Genomic DNA, 20,578 nt, shown 5'->3' on the forward strand with positions numbered 1-20,578 from the left:
ACGTTTATCGAGTTGAAGTTCTGTATAGAATTTGTTTTTTCTTTCTTTCTTTTTTTTTTTTTTTGGCTGCCCCGTGGCATATGGAGTTCCCAGGTCAGGGATCAGATCCAAACCACAGCTGCAACCCACACCATGGCTGTGTCAGTGCCAGATCCTTTAAGCCGCTATTATTAAAGGCCAGGGATTGAACCTGCGTCCTGGTGCTGTAGAGATGCCGCAGATGCTGTTGTGCCGTGGTGGGAAGTCCTATACGGAATACTGTTTTACTAGTGCACCAAACGGGATATATCCCTCCTCCTCTTGAGGGCAGTTTATTTCCTGTTTGAAGGTATTTGTTTTCATGTTACTATTTTGCTGTTGAAACCATTGCCGAAGTGAGCGCTCCTGTACACCTTGTACTCCATTCCTGGGCTGCGTAACTAGTAACTAATTACCCCAGAGTGGTTGGCTTGCAACCAACATACGCTCTCGCAGTGTGAAGGCCACACGTCTGGGTGTCCGCAGGGCCTCCAGGAGTCCCGCCTTTCCTCTCCGGGCCCCCGAGGGCTCCACACGGTCCCGCCTCGACGCCTCCGTGTGCTGTCTGTCTGTCTCTGCGAGCTTTCTGTCTGCGGGAAGGGTGCCCTTGTGGGGTGCCCATCTGGCTTTGAATTCCATCGGCAAAGACCCTTTTCCCAAATGAGGTCCCACTCCCAGGGTCCGGATGGATGAGGCTGGGGGCAGTGTCTCCGTGAGCCTGTCCGCAGTAGAACGGCTGAGGCCTCCTGCTGCCCTCGAGCAGCCTGGCCCTCCGAGGGAACACGGGACGGAGGCTGCCTCTGCCCCCCTGCAGCCTATGCGCTGCTGCAGGCTTTCCAGGAAACGTAAGGCAGTGTGGCCTGGCTTTGCACACCCCCGGTTTCTAGGGAATTTGATCAACTTTTCATATACTTATTGGCCATGGAGGTTCCTCTTTTGCGAATTAATTGAACACTTTGCCCAATTTTCTTTTGTGATTTCATATTTTTATTGATTTTCAAAAGCCTTTACATAGTCTGGATTCTAAATCTGTTATTTATGTTTATGACATATTTTTCAATCTGTGGCTTATATTTTTGTTTTTTCAAACGTGTGTTTATACAACGTTTTAAATGCTAATGTAGTTGAATATACCTGTAGCTTCCTTGTTTATGGGGTTCCTCCATCCTCAAGTCATAAAGATATTCTCTATTATTTTTATTCTAAAAGTACTAAGTTTTTCTTTTAATATTTAGGTCTTCAGTTACATTGAATTCCTTCGCGTATGATGTGATGTTGTAACCTCATTTCATTTTGTTTTCCACTGAATGACTCAGAGTCGTCCCAGAATAATTTATTAATCTACTCTGTCATCTCTGTTGTATGTTTTAAAATAGAAGAGCATGTATTTCTTGCTTGTGTCATGAAGGTAGCATTTTTAATAAGTGCTGTGGATTATTTAATAAATTTTGTTGTGTATTTAAAAAAAATAAGTTCTTCACATCCCATACCAGCAGGTCAAATATTTGAAGTAAAATCTCTGGAAGAAGAGCTTTAGAATAATAGGTGTATAATTTTTTTTTAATTAAGGACTTTAGTCACAATAATAGAAAGACGACAGTGGTTGAAAGCCCAGAGAGGTATTGCTATATAAGTAAAAACAAATACGAAAAGCTATACGTAAAACATAAGAATAAGAAGCTGAGATACAAACTTGTGACATGATTGAAATTATAGACAAAATGAGTATGGCAACAGAAAAATAGGGAAAGAACATGAACAGAAAATATGCAAAACAGAAAATGTAAACAAACAAAAGAAAAACTTGCTAGTATTCAGATCAAGTCAAATAAAACTTGTCCTTCTGTCCCTTTGATGTGGGCCCTGTGCCTCTACCAGCCTGCCCAGTAATGGGACAAATGTTTTATGGTAATACCTAGTGGTTCTAAAGTTGGGTAGTGATTTCAGAAGGTGATTTGATAATGGGATAAAAACCTAAAATATTTTCTGGTTTTGAGTCATTAATAACAACTCAAGATTCTATCTCAAGATAATTACCGTCCAACGGTGGCATCTGTAAAACTAAAAATGGAAATAATCTATTTCTTCAGCAGCAGAAATCAACTGCAGCCACACTAAAATGCAGACAGTAGTATTGGTGAATAGTAGAAGTAGGGGTGCCTTTTTCCTTCAATATTTAAAGCAACTATCCTTTTCCCTGTATTTTTACAATGTATTGATGTCATAATTTCTGATTGTTTAAAAATACAGAGCAATTTTCATCATAGATGGGCCTTTTGTCCTATGACTTTAAAAGGCAATTCTCTCATTATTTCTGGCTCTTTTATGGGATGACTTTTGGCGTTTTAAATCATCAGTGAATTTGGAGTTTATCATTATGGAACTTGAAGCTGTGGATGAATTTTTCTCCCAAAAAGACAACCGTGTATTGTGTAATAGAGTTTTGCCACTTTGATTTGAGGTGCAATCTTCTTTATATATTAAATTCGTTTATACATTTGGGCCAGTTTTTGAATTTTCTATTTTGCAAAATTGACTCTTCTGTCTGTATTTACTTTAGCATATGTTAAAGCCCCAGGAAAAACCATGCCCCTCGTTATCCTTCTTTCTCACTTTTTCCTCTAGCTTTGCTTGGCTTATTTTTCCATATGAATTTGAGAATTACTTTGTTTAGTTAAAAGACACTTGTTAGACTTAAAAGAGAATATGAATTTGATTTCTTTTTTTATTTTTAGTCTTTTTAGGGCTGCACCCACGGCATATGGAGGTTCCCAGGCTAGGGGTCCAATCGGACCTGTAGCTGCCAGCCTACACCATGGCCACAGCAACCCCAGATCCGAGCCGCGTATGTGACCTACACCACAGTTCATGGCAACGCCGGATCCTTAACCCACTGAGTGAGGCCAGGGATTGAACCTGCTTCCTCATGGATACTAGTCAGATTCATCACCACCGAGCCACGACGGGGAACTCCCTGATTTCATTTTTTTTCTTTTTTTCTTTTTTTATTACTCAGTGTATTTATCATATTTATACTTGTACAATTATCATCACAATCCAGTTTTATAAGCTTCCCATCCCACAACCCCAGAGTATCCCCCCACCCCCCGAACTGTCTCCTTTGGAAACCGTAAGTTTTTCAAAGTCTGCTGAGTCCATATCTGTTCTGCAAAGAAGTTCATTCTGTCCTTTTCTCAGATTCATGTCAGTAAAAGCATCCCTGATTTCATTTTTAAGGAGAAAAACCATCATAAGAAAATTGGAGAGACAAATGACAAAGAGGAAATCAATATTTGTAATTCATTTTCTAGAAAAAAGGTTAATTCCCTCATTATATAAATCAATAAGAAACAGAGAAATACCCTCCATAAATGGACAATAAATGTGAAGAAGATATGACAGAAATAGAAAGATACTCAATTTTACTTATCACAAAAGAACAAATTAAAAGTACACAGGAAGCTTCTGGAGAAAGAATCTGGTACTGGAATTGCCATTTGCCGTAAACGGCGAGCAACTGGGGAAGGTACATGGAGCATGTGTTTCGCACGTTGGACGACAGGCGAGGGGGTCTAGGTTCCCAGAGGGCAGGGGAACCTGCCTGGAGGCACTTCCCAAGCTGCATCCCAGGGAGGCGAGCCCACCTAGACATCTGCTCCGTTCGGAGTGGGCGAGACTGAGGCGACTGCGGTTTGCGGAGCCAAGACAGAGCGTCAGCGACCTCTGTCTGCAGATGGACCCCTGGCAGCCTCAGCTGAATAGGAAGCCAAGGCAAAGAAGAGCTATCAGGCAGCTGGCACAGAGTGGGGGCAGCAGTTCCAACCAGCCTGGGCAGAGCCGGGAGTCACACTGTAGCCATGGGCCTCGCGTTCATCTCTAGACACCCAAGCAAAACATAACAGCAAGCCTTGAAAAGACAGCCGTGATCTGCTAGTGTTTCTGGAATCCGGGTTCTTGTTCTCAGAGCCGAAGAACGAACTTGGTGAACACACAGGCGGCAGAAGCAAGTTCTTCATTACAGGCCTGCAGACAGCTCCCGGCAGGGCCCCTGGGAGGGGGGAAGAGTTCCCGCCCTCTAATCTTCGAAGGAGCTTTGGTCCCTTAAGACAGGGGTACCAACGTGGGGTCCTGCTCTCAGTTCTCCTCCCTGCTGGCCTGGCCCAGCGCCTGGATCGGCCGCGTCCCTTAGGGGCTTGGAGGCAGGATACGCTGCGCCCGCCAGCTCCAGGGTCCTTTGGCTCTTCTTTCCCTTAGACTCAGTTACCCTTCTTTACACCCCTTTTCTAACAGCCAAATGTGTAGACCAGAGGCTGACGTCTACAGACGCACTTTCAATAGCTAATCTTCCAACAAGCCGGGTTTATCTTGATCTCTTTTCACAAATCTTAAACCATGGACACTGACCAGGGAACACATCGAAGCCCAAGCTCCTACTCTACCTACCGGAGTCATTCTGCCTCACAAGGCGCTCACCGCCTGCCAGCACGAGCAGCAACACGGTTCAAGGACCACAAAATCTTACACAACACAGCACATCAGCTGTATTCTAATCAACAAACGAAGCAAAATCTGGACACTCAGGTTGGTGACGCTCACAGTGTCCATAGCAACCAGCCAATCTCACTGGGAAGAGGCAGAAGCAACAAAATGTAAGCAGTGACGGGAGAAAGGACAGAGGGATGCGATTGTCAGAGCAGATGTACGAGCACTTTGAACAACGAGCTCGAGGACTTAAAGAACAGCAAACCACAATCAGGACAGAAATGAAATGAACGAAACACAACCAAATGGAACTTTCGGGCCTGAAAACAGTCTTTGAAACGAGCACTTCCTCTGCTGGTCTGAACAGCAGATTTTACGCTGAAGCCTCTCGATTCCGCTGGTTCTCCTGGTTCCTCATCCTGAGATAAAGGAATGATCCACCTGACATCAGAGCTGGAGGGAGTATGTGAGCACTGCTGGCACAGAAAACCTTCAAGCGAGTTTAGAAACACACGAGCACTGCTGAAAACGTAGACTGCTGTTCAGACGTGCGTGTCCGTCACTCAGGGTGATGGCTCAGTTCCTGAGTCTACTAGATGCTTCCTAATAATAAAGGAAATCTTTGCAGACAGTGCAAACATTTTCCAAGAAAAATAACCAGATATATTAAATGCTATATTATCTCTTATAGACAATTGTAAAATACATCTTTTGTTAATTCTTAAAATTTTAATGTTTTTATTGATATTGAGGTGAGTTAAGAATTACAAGGAGAAAACACATAATTGAGAGACCATACCAGAATTTAAGATCCTTTAGAATGCCATGGTTTTGTAATATCCAAGATTTTGAGAGTTTAGGATTTCCCAACCTCAGAGTTAATTTAGTTTATTAGGAAAAAAAGAGATGAAATTGTCAATAAATAAGGATCTCCAATTAACTTCCTGTGTCTGGAAGGATGTAATTTGTTAATGCTTAATTGTATATGAGAAAAATGAAATTACAACAAATTTCTGATTTTAGTAGATTTTTCCATCAAAACTATTATTTTCTTTATCTTTTAGTGAATAACCCTATACCTTCCAATTTGAAATCTGAAGCAAAGAAGGCTGCTAAAATTCTAAGAGAATTCACAGAAATAACTTCCAGAAATGGACCTGATAAAATCATTCCTGGTAGGTAAATAAGAGGCGTCATTTTCACTTCGGTATCTGCTCTGTTTCCTAAATTACCTTTGCATCCCTGGACCTCAGGCGGTCAACCTGACCGCCTTCCTCCTCTTGGCCCATCTTTCCCGATGCGTCCTGTGCAGCCTCCCCCGCCCCTCCCCTGGGAAGACTCCTCCTCTCCCACCCCTGGCCGTGAGGACCGCGGGGTCCTTCTCTGTTTCCACTTTCCTCGCACTCAACCGGTCCTGTCCTCAATTTCTGAGGACTTTGCTAGCTCATCTTGCAAACTCAGTAGCCAATTGCATAAATAAGTTTTTATTTTATGTTTTCTTTTTCTAGGTAACATAGAATTTATAGTAGTTTAAGACAACATTAATCACTAATTCCCAACACAGCTGTACATCATTAAAGTACAATTTCTCACCCCCCCCCAAACCTGCTAAACCAGACTCTGGGAGCAGAGCGGCCAGGAGCACAGATTTTTAGCATATTTCTCGTATGATTCTCCTGCACTCAGACTGACCACTTGAGACCTGGTTCGGAGGTGAGCCCTGGGAACTTGCTCATTACTACCAGCAGTTATTTCTAAAAGGTCTTTCCCAGGAGACTTGGCTGAAGCAAAGACTCAGCTGCACACTAGCTCGGGCAACGGCACATGCATTTCCCTCTTAGTGCATGACTCCCATCCTGTGTTAATTTCTTCAGCCAGATTTTCTGAAGTTGACAGAACTTTAAACGTTTTTAAAATATCGAATCTGTCGTTGTTATAATAATGTTAATTGCTGTTATTTTGGCCCAGTCACTCCTCCCATCTTAAGAAAACAATGCTTCCTAGAGTCTTGCCACTCAAAGTGCAGCCTGAACCACAACCTGGGAGCTTGTTAGAAAAACAGGACCTTGGGCTCCCCTTAGGCTTAAGGGATCAGAATCTGCATCTTTCCCAAGATCTCTGGTGAGTTAAGTGCATGTAAAAGTTTGAGAAGCGCTGCATAAGACTGGAGGAAAATTCAGCCAGAAAAACTGGATTTTCTCTATCACTGTTCAGAAGCAGGAGCTGGAAGACGTTTTGGGGGAGAAACACCAGCATCTACATACGTGTCAGGCTTGCCCAGTTTGTGGATAAGCTGTGCTTCCTACCATAAAAACTTCTGGGTATGGATTATATCTCATGGACTTTATCCAGCAAAATTCTGTCTTGCCTTTATTCTACTTGCAGTCAAAAGCCACTCAACTTCCTTTCAGAAAACGCAAACCCGTTTACACAGCAGCCTGAGTAAAAGCTGGGGGCGGAGGCGGCATAGAGGCTGTGTGAGGGGGTGGGGAGGCAGAAGGCCCCACCGCTGCTGAGGACCAAGCCTCTTCTAGAGCCTTCCTTAGGATGAGGAGGGAGGGGCATTATGTTTACTTTAAAAGTAGGGAGCTCCACTAGGTAATAGAAGGTAAAATCTGCAAAACTTTTTAAAACGAAATGCCTAGACCTTTAGACCTTCTTGGGGTGCGGCTTCCTCGGTGTCAGGGGCTTTGAGATGTAAATGACACTAAGTTTGGAGACTAAATCTGCAGTCAGCACACTCTGCCTTGTACCTGAGGAGCTAATTGGAAAATTATCGAGGGATTATTTGTATTTTAATGTCCCTGAATTTGGCTGGATAAGATATAACACGCCTGATGTTTAAATAGGTTTCCTTAAAAAAACTTATGCTTTTATTATATATCACGTTTCTAGAGGCATTACTGGCTGCAAAAGCACCAGGTGAGAAGGGAGTTTGAGGTGCTGTGTCGTAGGAACAAACCTGGCTACACAGGGACCTTTCGCATTATTACAACGTATTATTCCTTTCGAAACTTGAGCTAAGGCACACCTGGCAGACTAGCATTTGAGAAGCCAGCCTGACTTCCTATTGCTTCAGTACCAACAACTCAGGAAGGTTTTTGCGCGTTAAATTGCTGAGAGTCTGTTGTTCATTTTCCAGTTTTTGAAATGGAGCATCTTCCTGCTAAGATTTTTGTGTATTTGAGTACCGTGTCTGACTTGACTGCCTCAACAGAATATCTGATGAAAATGATGATAAATTAAATTACTTTAAATGTGATATTGGGGTCCAAGAATAATTTCCACCATTTAGGCTTCCTTTGTTATTTGAAAGATGTACTATTGTGTGAATAAATCCACAGAATACGAGTTCCCTCGTGGCTCAGCGGTTAACGAATCTGACTAGGATCTTTGAGGCTGAGATCCAGTGTTGCCCTGGCTGTGGTGTAGGCCGGCAGGTATAGCTCCGATTTCGCCTCTAGCATGGGGACTTCCTTATGCCGCCCGTGCGGCCCTCAAAAATAAATGAATACATAAATCACTAAATCCACAGAATAGTGAGGCGCCGTATTTAGTGAGCACCTAAGTTAATAATCATCTTTTCATGTAACAAAACGTCCCTGAAATGCGAATAAACCAATATTTTATAAATTAAATTGTATTTTCAGCACACCAGTAATTATGTGTTATTTGAATACCGAACAGATCCCTTCATAAAGTTAAAACACTTTTTGTTTTTCCTTTTTACGGCCGCACCTATGGCACATGGAAGTTCCCAGGCTAAGTGCTGAATTGGAGCTACAGGGGCCTGTCTAAGCCACAGCCGTGACAGCACCGGATGTGAGCTGCATCTGTGACCTGCGCCACAGCTTGTGGCGATGCCGGGTCCTTAACCCACTGAGCGAGTCCAGGGATCAAACCTGCATCCTCACAGAGACAGCCTTGGGTCCTTAACCTGCTGAGCCACAGTGGGAACTCCTTAAACACTTTTTAAAGTGGCAAAAATCCCTGAATTTTCCTGCTACTAGGTATCGATGAAGTCTCACCCACGTGTCTCCGTATCGTGGCTGGTGCAGGGTTCTGGACAGGCTTCCCAGGGAGCCCGGTCCAGTCGGGCAGGCCAACCTCTGCCCACTGGTCTGTTTAGCTTTTACCTGTTCCGCGAGCTCACCTGCCCGTCGCCCTCCTCTTCTGCAGCCCACGTCATCGCGAAAGCCAAGGGCCTGGCGATCCTGTCTGTGATAAAGGCTGGATTTCTGGTCACTGCCAGAGGAGGCAGCGGGATTGTGCTGGCGCGTCTTCCAGACGGAAGTAAGTCAGGATTCCCTCCCTTGGAGGAGCAAAGAATCTTCATCCTTTTTTGCTTCTGTTCCCACTTTGAGCACATTTCATAGGGAGGCAGGCAGGCTTTCCTGGGCCGCCTGAGTTGCCCTGCATCCTCAGGGCTGCTCCCTTGCTGTTGGCCGGAGGTGTCCACCAACCATCGAGCCTCCTGGTCTCCTGGCTCTCGTCCGTCACAGCCTCAGAAGAGACTCAGCGGGTGGACAGGCCTCTGTCTTTATACAGGTTGTCGCTGTCCCAGTGTATAGCAAACACTATACACTGACATTGCATTTCTGCTGTTAAATATGAATTCTTATTCCTCAGCTTCATGGTGCAATTGTTTTATTTTATGGAAGTTGATAGGTATAAGGACCTTCTGTAAGCATTTTCTCCTCATTCCTTTGGGAGACCATAAAAATGGAAACATTTTAAGGAATATCCCCAGGGTAGAATCATATCAAGATCAATATAATTTGGTTTTATTTTCTAGGGTGAAATCCAATAATTTTTCAGACATGAAATCAAAATATATTTGCCTTGAATCCTAAGAAGCAACATTTGTGATGATTTAAAATGCATGTTGGTGTGTCATAACCAATGAAAATTCTTTTTGTATGAATTTAATGTTTGCTGTTCAGTTATATAATGGGACACATTTTTCTGTTAATAGCTATCTTTAGTGTTGACCATTTAATTTTATTTCAAGAGAGAGTGTGGGATATCCATGACAGTAGCTACATCTGGTTATTTGGGGGGTGCATGGCCCTTGAACACATGGCAGTGGGATTTACTGTCCCCTGAGAGGTGTCCCCAGTCAGTGAGACTTTGCCTTGAGGCTGTGGTTCAGATTTCATAGCTCCTCGCTTGGCTATGAAATAAAAGTGACAAAATTCTCTTCCTCTCAAGCCTTGCCCCAGGTTTCATGGGCACATTCCCAGCAGTCCAGCTGGGCAAGTAGAGGCATATTCTGATGGAGTCCACTGTCAGACAGGCTCCAAGTCTGTAAGAAGCCCCTGCCTTGCAGGTCGGCGTGGCTGTGGACAGGTGACTGTCAGAAAAGGTGGAGGAACTGTGGACCGTGCGGCTCCTCTCAGAACCACAGGGGGAGCTTCCTACTGGGTTAAATACCGAAATTTCTCTCTTCCTTCTTCTCACTCTGCAGAGGGCATTTAAAAGCCACCCAATGAGGCCACCCCCCGAGACCCTGGCCAGGTGGGCGATCTGTAAACAGGCACAGTCCCTGACATAGGAAATGGACAACAATTTGGGGATTGTGAGACAATATTTTCTGGAATCCCGCTCCTCTAACCCCGGATAGATCAGTTCTGGAGTCGAGCACTGTCCTGCCATCTAGAATATATGGTAGCAAGAAAAACTAGGCTTAGGAAGCTCATGTGCATTTTTTAGAAAGTACTTTATCTAGGCTATCTGCCCCCAGTTATTTTTTCCCGAACTTAACATAATTGTCTCCACATCAGGAAAAAACCAGCACATGATAATACTGAAATGTACCATATCGTGGCAAAGGGAACTATTGTACTTAGTTTCCAAAGGTAAGGAATGTATCTTGTTAGAATTTTAATATCTTGAATTTATAGCCCACTTCTGGTGCCTCCGCGAGGCGCGGAGGGCGTCAAAATAGCGTTTGCCCTCAGATATCTGCCATAGAAACAGTTTAGTACTATGTTCCCCTGAGGAGGGACATAATAAACTCTTTTGGATCCTTTTGCTCTCTTTTATCGGGGATAAAATTCTAGCTAAAGACTAGGATTTAAGCTCATCTATTTTGTAAAACATTATAAATATGGATAGTTCAAATTGTCAAATGCTACGTTTGCGTAGTTGGTGAGAATTCAGTAATTTGGTATTATGCAAATACTCATAGTGAATGTCTAACACCTTTCAAATATCTTTACCTTAAAAATTATGTATGTTTATTAGAGAACATTTAAAGACATAGGCAAAAATGCCAAAGTAATATTATTTTAAAAAGAAACATCATTCATTCACCTGTTCGCGCTTTTCCTCCTCCTATTTGTGTGCCAGAGAGCTTTAGTGCTGGAATAATGCCTGTTTATTTGTTTTTATTAGAATGGTCTGCACCTTCGGCCATTGGCATAGCTGGGCTTGGTGGAGGATTTGAACTAGGAATAGAGGTGAGTGGTGATGTGTGGACACACGAGCGCTGTCTTCTCTAAAAGCAGCCGATGATGGGAAAGTCGGAGGTTCCCACTCTTCTTGTTTTGCCCCCTACAGAAGTGACTCCCTAGTATTTTCTTGAATCTCTGTGACAACTATGTCATGTTTGCTATTTTCTCCTTTCCGTCCTCCCTCCCTTCCTCTCTTCCCTCCTTTCTTTCTTCTTCTTGGCCACACACTTAGCATGGGAAGCTCCTGGGCCAGGGATTGAACCCGAGCCACAGCAGCAATGGAGCGCTGGATCCTTAACCCGCTGCACCACGAGGAAACTCCCCCTCCTTTCTTCCACCAAGAGCGGGATAGGATTTCCCTCGTTCGCCGTCTCATCTGTTCCCACCTCCGGCACATCTGCAGACTGCTCTTCTGAGATGTGTCCAACGCCAGCGGCCGTTTGGGCTCCCATTGCGGAGCTGTGGCTGCGAGCAGCTTCGGGCCACATGCATCCTTTGTGGCAAAGTCCAGTGTGTCGCCGCACATGTTCAAATGGCTTCAAGCTCTTTACGTGAAGCTCGACTGTGCGTCCTTTCATTCTGCAGCCTTGTGCCAGGTGGCTGTGGTTTCTGCCAAAGGGACTGGAAATTACACCCGCACGTGCGCGTCGACGGGCGTCTCTTCCGCAGGAGCATCTTCTGCGAGATGCTATTAATCTTTCCTCTGTTGCTTTGTTGCCAAGCAACTGATCATCAAATCTAATATTCTCAAACTCATTTTCTCCTCAAGTTTCAGTCGGTTTCTTCCTAAGCTATCCTTTTATGAATTTGCTCTGTTGCCATAGTTTTAAATGCCTGTGGCCTTATTAGGAGGAAGTATTTCGGCTCCTGCTCTTGTCTTTGTTTGACCCGTATGGCTGCCACATAAATCTGGATTATAAAGAGAGAAACATACTTTCTATTTGCTGTCATGACTGTCTTTCTGTTGTATGTTCGACTGAACCGTAGCCTTAGAAATACCGCACTCCATGGAAGGCGTGTTTTCACAGCCCCTGCTCACGCCCCTTGCACTCAACACAGGTGTGCTGCTAGTGGTGTCGAGTCACAGCTGCGCTCCGTACTCTGACCCCACGTGAGGCTGGCCGTGCTTTGGGGCCCCCTTTCGGGTAACGTTTACTTTTAAATGAGTGAGTGTCACACGCTGAAGAGGGACAAGCAGGCTCTCTGTGGTGAGAGCCCTTGGTTTTTGGCCAGAGGCACGTTCACAGCCTGGAAAACCAAGTGAAAGTCAATACAGGCCTGTCACCCAGTACGTGAAACAGGAGGAACATCCACTCCTTATTAAAATGACGCATTTGATTGTCTGCCAAGGGTCACGAGGCACTGCACTGTGACGTAAGGGCAGAGACCCTGGTGCCACCCTGGTTCAGCGGTGACCGGCCTCCGCGGGCTGCCTCTCTGCCTTTATCCGTAAAACGGGGATGAAAGAGCCCTCCCTCTGGGCTTATTAAATAAATGATTTCTACATAAAAATACTCAGGTGGCACAGACCATCGTCATTTTTGCTGTTAAGGTTTTATGTTTGCATTCCTCATTTCTACTTGCCATTCGTGGAAACGGAATACGTGACCCACCCTCCCGGCCACAGAAATTAACTCTGGGATGCCATGTAAATATTGTACATGGAAGATGATTAAGTTTTAAAAATATCCCTTTCAAATAGAGATTAGAGGACTGTCCTAGGGCTTGTGCCTCCTGAACGCAACCTGACTTTGCCTGTCAAGTGCAGCGTGGAACAGCTGCCACTTCTCCGTGCTTCCCTAGGGAGCGTCTCGGCCGGCAGGAGCGGCCTCCACCTTCGGGGCGCAGCTCAGCTCCGACTCGGTGCTCCTGCCCACGGGGGAATGGGGAAGCTGGGGAGTCTGTGGCCATGTGCGTGGGGCACCGCCCCGGAGGGTCTTGTCAGCCCAGCTCTGGCTCCATAAGGCAGCAGGCCCGTGGCTGATGGGAAGCAGGACCGGTGCCCTCCGGCTGCAGCCATCCAGGCTGACCCAGCTCCTCTCTGGCATGCTTCCTCCGCCAGAGGCTTGCTCCTAACCCGATGGAGTGCTTGACACGTGCAGCCCCCGGGCGTCCTCTGGTCTGGCCTCCACCTAGACCGAGAGTGCTTCAGACCTGTGTCCTCGGGCTGGCCAAGGGTCAGGTACCAGCAGACAGGCAAATCTGTCTCTTTAAAGCACTGGCATCATTGGTTCAGACTATTACATATTTGCTGGGTGATTATCTGCCATTTTAATTAGAATGGAATCATTAGCAGTAATGGTTAAGATTTTCATAAAACCTTCACGTGGATTCTCATGGAATCATTCCCACACCGTAGCCACGAAGGGGGGCTGTCGATGCATCATTTTGCAGACGAGATAACTGCATTATGTGACTGCTCCAGGAGACAGCCAGAGTGACAGAATGGTCCTTCAGGGAGGCCTCTGGCCCCAGGCCCAGTCTGCAGGTTGTTTGCAGCACTGGGTGCTGTTCCCCTTACTGGGGCCTCCGCAGGCGAGGAGGAGCTGAGCTCTGTCTCCTTGCTTCCAGGGGCCCCTTAACGTAGCTTCCACCTGCCTAACACACATGGCCTTCAGGGCACACATGAGGCAGGCAGGGCACATGTGATTATCTTCAACGCACAGAGATGCCGAGCGTCTCGCCAAGGACCACAGAAGAGGTTGTGCTGTCTCTAACCGGGTTCACTGGAGACAGAGCTTAGACCGACTCTGGGTGCACCTGATCTGTTGAGCAATTGTCCTGGGGGAAAAGCTCCAAGGGGCTCAGGGTTGCAGGTTGAGAAGGGGAAGAAGGGCGCAGGAAGGCTCTGGCCCCAGGTAGATGTGCCCTGGTCCGACGACAGGAAGAGAAGGCCGTGCGTGTGACCAGAGGCAAAGGGGCTGGAGGAGCCCTCACACTGGGACCAGACCGCTCCCGAGTCTAGGAGTGAGCTCCCACCTTCATGCTGCTGCCACAGGGGGTAACATCTTCAGTACACGTGAGATGTGGATTTGGCCGCCAGGAACTCTAGATTTAGTTCTGTTCTGGAATTTAGACAAGGTTAAGTTCAGAAGGTATCCGAAGCTAGGGACTGTGTCATCTCTTGATAGGATCTGTTGGTCCTCATTAGCTTGGACACGAGTTAAATATAGATTGTATGGCACAGGTTGTTATGAGAACTGCTGAGAGTCCCCAGGGTTGCATAACTTATACCTACTAAACACAAAAACAGCACCAAATAAAAGCTTGAGGTCAGTGTAAGGGAAGACAGTGCTAAGACTTGGGTTAAACATCTGTAATCTTTTCTTTCCGGGACAATTACAGCAGAGCCCAAGGCTCTGAAAGCTCTGATTCATTGGACTGTCCGATTGCTTATCTGTTTACCAACAGCCAGACTCCACACTGGGCCATGAATTCTGATTAACCTCAGATGGTAAAGTGAGAAAAATGGCTCAGCTTTTTCCAGGAGAATTTGGATAAACTTTTCTACTTTAACGATGAGGCGGGATCTAGGCTTAAGTTGGGAAACTGTTAGAGATCAGAGTTCAGTTTCTAAGGCCCTAAGACCATGGTGCGAGTGGAAGGGGTGGCCCCCCTCAAATTCGGATTGAATTTGAGACTGATGATGCGGCATTGAGAGCCTGGAAGCCTGCTGCCCACAGAAGGGGCTTTCTGGGGAGCAGGCCGGACTCCCAAGCAGAGTGCATGAGGAAGAAGAGGATGGGAAAGCAGCCTGTCCTTGCCTCTGGGAGGCAGAGGTGGGGCTGGAGCCTTATCTCCCTGGGAACAGAGGAGGGAGCCCTGGCCGATCTCACCAGGTTGCCTGATGTGGGGCCTTCAGGGCCTCAGCTGGGGGAACTCAGCAGCTTGCATCTGAAGTGCGAGAACACCTAAGAGGGGGATGGGCGGTGCATTCGGGGGGCCGGGGTGTCAGGTGAGGAGAAAACCGGTGGTTCCTGGGAACGGTTCTCCTCCAGCTTTTCCTGCATACTAGTGTTTGCTAAAATTCTCGTTTAAGAGTTGAATTTAATCATAAAACTTCATCTTTTTTACAGCTAATTGTACCTTAATGCAAACTTCTTAAGCAGCCTTAGTCAAATGTCTGTCTTTTGCTGTTTATTTGCTCCATTGCTCCCAGTTTCTTTCAGGAAAGAAGAATCTGTTTTGCTTTTTATTCTAAGCTGCGCAAATAAACCTAGAGCTGCTGTCGTTACTGCTGCTCTTCAAACTGGGTGGTGTCATCAAAGAACACAGGATTATCCCCCTCTTATTTCAGGAGTATTTGACTAAGATCGGAGAGAAAATTAAAGGGTTAATTTAGTTTAATTGACTCGTGCAGCTTTGCCTTACTTAACTATACTAAGATGTGCCAAGCCGAAAGAGACATGACAACTGAGATTTGTACTGAGTGCATACATACCAAGCAAAGTCATTTCATATATGTTACCTTGAAAATTACATAAGATTTGGTTATGCAATCATTGACAAAATTGCTTAACTTTGCAGGAGAAATGAGAAATATTTCTGTGTCATTTAACAATATGATCCTCAGAAATATTCCATGTATAAAATGGAAATAGCAGTTGACATGAGTCACAGTGAAATGTTTTGCATGGGTTAGTTAACTGGCATTTTCAGTCTGTCCTATGGAACTTGAGTATACTTTTTCATGAAATGATTCAAATTAAACTGTGTCAGAAATTCCACTGGGCCCCTCCAAGTACAATCACTTTTGGTAATAATTAGATTCTTCTGTCAGATGAAAAAACATCAATTTGAAAACACTTTAAAAATTATAAAGAATGGAGTTCCCGTCGTGGCGCCATGGAAACGAATCCGACTAGGAACCGTGACGTTGTGGGTTGGATCTCTGCCCTCGCTCAGTGGGTTAAGGGTCCGGCTTTGCTGTGAGTCGTGGTGTCGGTCACAGATGCACCTCGGATCTGGCGTGACTCTGGCTGTGGTGTAGGCCGGCAGCTGCAGCTCTGATTCCACCCCTAACCTGGGAACCTCCATATGCTGTGGGTGCGGCCCTAAAAAGACACAAGACCCCCCCCCCAAAAAAGAATGATATAAATGCTGCATGTACGTATACAAATACATATTTATTTATAAAGGTGGTTACTATTATTATACCCATTTTACAGAGAAAGAAACTGAGGCTTTTGAGCTGCTCAGTCATTGGCCCGAGGTCACACAGTATTCAAGAGGCAGAAGTAGAATTCACACCCAGATGATTTTGGAAGTTGGGTATGGTTTGGATTTTGAGCCCAGCTTCCCAGCCTAGCATTCTCCAGGCACTGCCACAGGGGCCTGACCCTCACGGAGGTTCACGGGGGCCAGTCTCCTTGTAGGCTTTAGCTGTGAGAAGGCAGAGGGCCAAAGGCAGCCACAGACCCCGGGTCACCCCATGCTAGCAAGAGAGCTGGGTTGACACTCTCGCCTCTGTCGCCCCAGAACCTGGCCGGGCCGCCTCTCCTCTGGCGGTCCTGTCACAGCGCAATGACTTTGAAGAAAATGCTTTCTCCATGGGCCCCTGCCAAGAGCATGAACTCATTCTAGTTTTGCTCTAACTTGGAGAATTCATTCACGGTAGCAGGCATAACGAATGGTAACTAGTCTTCTTCCCGATAGTTGGAAGGTGACCTAAAATTAGTGCGCAGCTCCCTGGGGGGGTGGAGGTGGACTGGCCGGGACGTGGGTGCCCACGGGAGCGCCCACGCCTCTGGCCGCCCTCTGCATTCTTTGGCGTGGCTTTTTCGAAGGGCAGTGTTTGAGGGGGCTTTTGCTCTTTCCCACCTTCCTGGGTTGGACCCGTTCTGGCTGGCACTGGGACAGTTCACTTAACGTCACTAGGCCGTGCTCACCGCCACCTCCATCGCAGGTTGGGGAGGAGATAAAGCAGGTGCCCCTGCTCGCTGCCGGGTGACGGCCTCCAATTACCTGTGGGAATGTTAGCTGCTCACATCCTCACCTGAAAAAAGATAAGACTCTTCTTTCATAGTCTTTCTCTGACTAGATTGAAATGCTCGCCACATTATATATAGGGTATTCAAGGTTTAATCAACATGTGTTTTAAATCGTATTTAGACAAAATTATTTTAAAATAAACGGTTCTCTACGTTCCAGGTGTCAGACTTGGTAATAATTCTGAATTATGACAGAGCAGTGGAAGCTTTTGCGAAAGGTGGCAACCTAACGCTCGGCGGGAACTGCACCGTGGCAGTAGGGCCCTTGGGGAGGTGAGTGCTCTCGGGCCCTTGGTGAGCAGCTACTGGACAGTAAGGGCTCAAAACTGCATTGTGTCACACTGAGAAAAATTAGAATGAGGCATAGTTATGATGTATATATCTTCCAGGGAGTTTGAGGTTGCTTTCAAATAAGAAATTTATAAAACACAACCAAGTACAATAAAATGAGGTCATCTGAAACTAGCACACGCAGAAAGAAATGAAGTATTTCAGAAATACAGGCTGTGCATCTGCTGGAACGGCACATAACCTATGCCTGTGTAAGCTCCGAAGGAGCCGAGTCAAATCCGTTTTAATTGAGAAAGGGCAGCATTGATCGAGAAGGAGACTTTTTTTTTTTTCAATCTGAATTGTGAAAAATTGAGATAGAAGTGTTTCGCTGGAGTGATGTCCACGATACTTGCAGTGTGTTTTCCGATTATTATTAATGAGTAACAGTCTTGAATGACTTGAGCAATTAGATACTTTAAACCCAGACTGTTTATGGAAGTGACACAGTAGAATCATTCAAAAATGTTCTACGTCCCATGAAGATACTCACTGTGAAAGGAACGGCAGTCTTTTACTCTTGAGATACGTTTCCCTGTATCAGGAAAGGAAGACACGACTTGAAAATAGGAACTTCACACAAGGTCTCTGCAGTGCATCACGCCCTCTGTGACATCTTATGTCCCGGCGGTGAACTGCCCTTCCTCTAGGTGACTTTGAACACACCTGGCTTGGGCCAGCAGGAAGAAAGACATGTCAAAACAACTGTAGTAAGTGCAGAGCAAGATTGTCCTTTGGGGTTAGAGTACTGTCTAGTCAAGCAGTCACCTTTAGCTGGAGCCCACAGTCCTGTGATGCAAAACCTTCCATTTTGCAGGAATTTAGAAGGCAACGTCTCCCTAAGAAGCTCAGCTGCTGTCTTTACGTATTGCAAATCACGAGGCCTCTTTGCTGGCATATCTTTAGAAGGTAGCTGTTTGATCGAGCGGAAAGAAACTAATCGAAAGTAAGTGCTAGGCAAATAATTTTAATTGATTTGAGGAGTGTGTGATGAGAACATACTACTTCATAGATTCATATGCGCTTAGGAGGGTACAGAGGGCCTCGGTGCAGGCGAGTGTGTCGGCACCATTTTTCCAACAGCCTTTGCTCACTTGGTGTGTCTCCATCACCTTTTGATAACTCTTGCAATGTTTCGACATTTTTCATTATTATATTTGCTGGAGTGATCTGTGATCGGTGACCTTTGATGTTACTGTTGTGCTTGTTTGGGCACCAGGAACTGCATCTGCATGGGACGGAGAGCCTCGCCCATCGCCGCGGGTGTCCGGTCTGCTCCCTCCCCTCTGCTCAGGCAGCCCCATCCCGAGACACAGCGGTATCGAAGTGTATCAGTCTGCAAAGACCTCCACGTGTCCACGTGGAAGGAAGGGCTCCACATCTCTTACTTCTAATCAAAAGCTCGAAGTGCCTGAGCTTAGTGAGGAAGGCGGATCAAAGCCGAGACAGGCTGAGCACGAAGCCTTTTGTGCAAAACGGGAGCCAAGCTGTGCACGCAGAGCAAAGGTCTTGGGGGGAAGGAAAAGGGCTGCTCCGGGGAAGACATGGATGCGAAGAAACAACCCTTTGAGCGGCATGGAGGGACTTGGAGTGTCTGGAGAGATCACATCGGCCCCAACACTCCCTTAGGCCAGAGCCCCACTGTTCAGGGCTGCGAAGGCTGACGGGGGAGGAAGCTGCAGAAAGAACCTGGAAGCTGGCAGGCTGGTTCCCTAGGTCAAGCGAAGAAGCCGTCTGGGTAACATAAAGTTCGTGTGCCTCGTAATGAGAGACGTCCTGTCACCACACTCAGCCTTTGTCTTTCTTCCATAAGTTAGAGACCAGTTTTGGTGTGTTAACAAGAAAGACAGAAAGAAAGATTTGGAAGTGCCCTAACAGGTAAAGAGAAACGTCCACTTAAACTGGCATCTGAAGGGCCTCCTTGCCTGCCCGCGGGCATGTCTCATAAGCGTCCTATCTGAATAAATCTATTTCTTGCCTATCCAAAAAAAAAACAAAAACAAAAAAACCCCAAAAACAGAAAACTGGCATCTGGCTAATGTTTTCCAAAATGGTTTTCCATATTTCCACTAAAACATACCTAATTTCCCAGAAAAAGTTAAAAAGCCAAGCCTGAGAGGACTGCTTCTAGAACCTGGCAGGGATCCCACCAACCGTGCCCCTGACGGAGCTAATCCTGCTGGTGGCGGACACAGCCGCCCCTCTGGGGGAGGTCATGTCCGAAGACCCCGGAGCCTGGTGACCGGACCCCACAGCACGTTCGGCCACGCTCAGCGCGAAACGCAATGACTGGAGAACAGGAGGGATGGGGAAAGCGAGGTTTCAGACCCTTCCTCTTGCAAAGTCAAGAGAAATGTTTTGCCTTCTGGTTTTATTAATTTGAAATATTTAAGAATGCTTTTAGAAATTTGTGATTCTAGGCCTTCAGAAGACTTTCTTGCTAAAGTCCACCTAAATCCTGGATAGGCTAAAACAAACATACTTCTTAATCAGGTACAGGCCTTCCAAACATGTAAGGCAAGTCCTTACATAATTTTGATACGAAGAAACATTTTGAGGAAGTTACGCAGCCAGTTATGTTGGCACCATTTTTAGAAGAAAATTAAGAAGTAAAAACCTACAAAGATGTATGTGCTTGGAGGTATAGGTGCCTACGTGTTTTCAGATACATGTTTATGTATGTGCATTATATATACCTGCTACGTGTATGTTTTTATGTATAAGTGTTTGTATGTATATGTGAGGCGCTTTTATATTATTGGGAGAAGGATGTAAATACCAGACCATGTATGGTGGTTGCCTCTAGAGGCGAGCTTGGGGGAGAATTTTGGCTCATGGGCTGTGGCTTGGGGTCAGCGTCTGAGGAGCACAGGCGAAGTTCTCTCTCTGAGTAAGGAAGGCACACACCCACACAGGTGTGTGTCCTACACTTAACTCTGGAAAACAGCCGTGTCTGCAAAGACGTGTTCTTAATGTGATGTTTCTTATTAGATTTTATTGTCAGGATGTTCGAGCTTATGACATTTTATTTGGAGATATACCACGACCTGCTCAAGCAGAAGATCTTTATGAAGTCCTCGATTCCTTTACTGAAAAGTATGAAAGCGAAGGACAACGAATCAACGCAAGGAAAGCAGCTCGGGAGCAGAGGAAAGCTCAGGTCACGCCTGGTTTGTTCGTTTTTCTTAGTAGTCCCGGAAAAGGTCTTTATATGGAAGACTCTGTCCCTGATATCAGGTTCCCGCTAACCCCCTAAACTGCTCTTGCAATGTCATTTACGCAAAGTTCTTGTGACAGTGTCGG

General features: G+C 45.8%; 1 protein-coding gene across 6 annotated transcripts in view; it reads left to right on the forward strand.

Annotated features, from left to right (window-relative positions):
- SH3YL1 (SH3 and SYLF domain containing 1) overlaps nt 1-20,578 on the forward strand; it is a 45,808-nt gene that overhangs the window by 8,378 nt on the left and 16,852 nt on the right. For 5 of the 6 annotated variants that reach the window (XM_047782739.1, XM_047782740.1, XM_047782741.1 and 2 more), the window contains 6 exons: nt 5,565-5,675; nt 8,680-8,793; nt 10,897-10,961; nt 17,106-17,218; nt 18,093-18,221; nt 20,267-20,435. In XM_047782739.1, the coding sequence (XP_047638695.1) occupies nt 5,565-5,675; nt 8,680-8,793; nt 10,897-10,961; nt 17,106-17,218; nt 18,093-18,221; nt 20,267-20,435 (701 nt within the window). The remainder of the gene's footprint in view (nt 1-5,564; nt 5,676-8,679; nt 8,794-10,896; nt 10,962-17,105; nt 17,219-18,092; nt 18,222-20,266; nt 20,436-20,578) is intronic. The other variant, XM_047782742.1, reaches the window with a different exon arrangement.

Source organism: Phacochoerus africanus, chromosome 5 (assembly GCF_016906955.1).
Source record: "Phacochoerus africanus isolate WHEZ1 chromosome 5, ROS_Pafr_v1, whole genome shotgun sequence".
In the NCBI taxonomy this organism is placed as follows: domain Eukaryota; kingdom Metazoa; phylum Chordata; class Mammalia; order Artiodactyla; family Suidae; genus Phacochoerus; species Phacochoerus africanus.